This window comes from Crinia signifera, chromosome 2 (genome assembly GCF_055691185.1).
Source record: "Crinia signifera chromosome 2, ASM5569118v1, whole genome shotgun sequence".
NCBI lineage: Eukaryota > Metazoa > Chordata > Amphibia > Anura > Myobatrachidae > Crinia > Crinia signifera.
The window spans coordinates 209,620,495-209,623,488 of NC_139218.1; the positions used below are offsets into that span (position 1 = coordinate 209,620,495).

The 2,994-nt window shown below is 38.7% G+C and overlaps 1 protein-coding gene across 4 annotated transcripts in view; it reads left to right on the forward strand.

The window, feature by feature from the left end:
* The window catches only part of LOC146060445 (cell cycle control protein 50B-like), a 47,796-nt gene extending 46,543 nt beyond the window's left edge, over positions 1-1,253 (forward strand). For all 4 annotated transcript variants that reach the window (XM_083173654.1, XM_083173653.1, XM_083173655.1 and 1 more), the window contains exon 8: positions 277-1,253. In XM_083173654.1, coding sequence (XP_083029780.1) covers positions 277-461 — 185 coding nt within the window. In that variant the 3' untranslated portion in view covers positions 462-1,253. The remainder of the gene's footprint in view (positions 1-276) is intronic.
* Positions 1,254-2,994: the final 1,741 nt, after the last annotated feature.

A 2,994-nucleotide genomic window follows, 5' to 3' on the forward strand; every position in this document is an offset into this window, starting at 1 on the left:
GCAGATGACGGCTTTTGTCCATTTTCCAGCTATTTGGAGCAAATGGTTGATTTGGAATTTGTTTCCAAAAATTTTCATTCTAACCAGCCAGATAGGAAATATAATCTTCTAGTGTGTATGGGACTTTAAAGTATTTATATGAATATTTTTTTTGTTTGTTTTTGTTGTGTACATATTATTGTATTTGGGCAAATTATTTTCATATTGCATCATTCTGAATTTACTAATAAAGTGAAATCACCATTGATAGTTGAGAAACCTTAACCTGATTAAAAGATTATCCAGTTTTAAGTTTTGGTGGAAGAAAGAAGATTGTATTCAGCAGTGTGTCTTGGATGGGAGGAAAGAACCCATTCCTGGGAATTGCATATCTTGTTTTCGGTTCTCTATGTACCCTCTTTGCTATTATAATGCTGATTGTATTTGTAAAATACCAGGGGAGAAATGACGATGACATCTAGCACTACAACAACATTACATCTACATCAAGTGACTATTTTGAAGTCACTAATTATTTTAAATTCACAGTTTTGTTTACATTAAGTTCAATATAAAACACGTGTGTAACGACATGTCTTAAATGGCAACTTCATATTTTCTTGTAAGGTTTGTTTTATGTTGTAACAAGTTTTTGCTTCCGCAACAAATCTTGGTCATACTGAAATATATTTTAAAATTCAAATGTTAACACATCCAATGAGTCCTTAACTTGGTGTAAATACAACACAAAGATATTCCTTAAAAAGTAATTTGATAAATGCTTAAAATACAAAAAAATATATAATAATGTTTACAAAGATGGCTTATTTTTGGATTTGCTTTTTTTGTATAACAGATCATGGCATTTTACAATGAGGATGTTTGTACTCATGTCACATGGGAGCAACTCTGCAATCAGAGTGCTCCGTGTGAGATTTACTGTTACACTGACTTTCACTTTAGATGCTGCAGTTCTTCTCCGAAGTTCAAGGCATTGCATGATAAGTTACTTACACCTCAGTTTTGTTTAATGTGTTGTACTGGGCTCTCTATATAATACAGTAGTGAGCCTCTTCATCAAATTTAACACCTACCTACAATATAGGCAATAACACTGGAACACGGGTTACCTCTGTCCATACATTTCTTTTCTTTACAGACTGTATTTATGCAAAATTTTCTTCTATGTATCTGAATATATCTTTTTTATTATGTTATTAAAAGTTATCTTTGTTTTTATTATATTGTTTAAAATAAAATGATGTATGAATATCTATTTAGCAATCCTTTTTTTTGTTGTGGCGAAAATGCCAAATTGTGTCATAGCGTTACTAGTCTATCAGGCACACAGTGTTCACTGTTCACAATATGCATTATGCGGTCTGTACTGTACGTCTCCTATATTTTGAAATAGCAGCAGGCGGTATACTGCGTCTTGAAATCTGCTTTCCAAGGACACCTTTTAGAAGTCCTTTCCGTTCCCTTAAGCTGTGTACACATGGTGCAATATATTGCTGTGTCCCATTTTCATCAGTGACCAGAGATGGTCGCTGATGAAAAGGAGACTCTGCTGGGGGGGAGCCGCAGGGGGAAATGGCTGGTCGCAGAAGCATGCAACCATTAGGGGCTGAACACTGGAGCGTGCACCTGGCGCCAACAGTGAGTGCCTGTGACTCTCTGAACACAGCCACCACCGCAAGTCACTGGCGAGTAGTTTAACGGGAAAGTATGGCAAGCTTAGGAATGGGACATTTTCTTATTTAGGAACAAATCCTGTGAAACTTACTTGGTATTTAGTAAAAGTGCACTTGCATACAATCACTTAATGGGTTTCATCTTTATGTTCTGTCTCTTGTTTTGCCACTGTGTGGCCTCCTGACAGGATTGTTGGGGATTAGGGCCATATTACCAAAGGGGCAAATGGAGCTTCAGCTCCAGGCCTCTACATAAAAATAGGCCCATAGTATATGGGTTCTACATGCCTACATCGTATTGGCCTCACCTCCTCCTCTTCTCATATTAGGCCCTTGAACATTTTCAGCTCCAGGCCCATTAGACCCTTAATCCGCCCAGGGTAGCAGTCTAGGTCCAAAGCAATTGGATCTCCTGCACCTATTGTAATTAGGGCCTTGCTTATAGGTTTTATGTAAGATCAAAAAAATTTTTTTTACTATTCTACTGTAAGAAAATTTTCAGTTCATGCTTTAAAAAAAATCCATGTAGTTATTTCTATGAAGGCAGACTATTAAAATGTGTCACTGATCGATTTCTGGGAAAGACTAATACAGACCTGCATTCAAGTCATACCTCACAACTGTCCCGATTTTAACTGGAATGTCCCTTTTGGGGGGGACGACGACGACGACTGTCTAGGGTCCTACGATGGTAGGAGAAGCAGTTAGGCATTCTCCCTACTACCCTCTGCTCTGCTTAGCAGGGAATAGAAGCTATGTGCATGCGCACGGCATCTATTCACAGCAATGCTTCTCTGACCCGCGACCTCCACTGCCTCTTCTCCCGGCAGCGTGTCATTTTCATCAGCGACCATCTCTGGTCGCAGATGAAAATGGGACACTGAACAATATGATTGCTGAGCAATATATTGCCAGCGATCATATTGCCCTGTGTGTACACAGCTTATGGCAATCGGTGTAATTTTTGCAAGTCATTTGCAGCCTTGCGCAGGGTATGATTTAATTCTGGCAGGGTTGCGGATATCTGATTGTAGGGATCTGCAATTATGCAGAGCAGCGTTCAATTGTGAATAACCCCCATAATCCGGAAAGGGAAGTGTATACGTACAGTGGCCCTTATTCTGGTTCACTCGCAAAGGCAAATTCCTTCTTAGATGGACAAAACCATGTGCACTGCAGGGGGGCAGATGTAAAATATGCAGAGAGAATTAGATTTGGGTGAGTTATTTTGTTTCTGTGCAGGGAAAATACTGACTGCTTTATTTTTACACTGCAATATAGATCTCACTTAGAATTAGATTTGGGTGGGGTTTTACTTCAA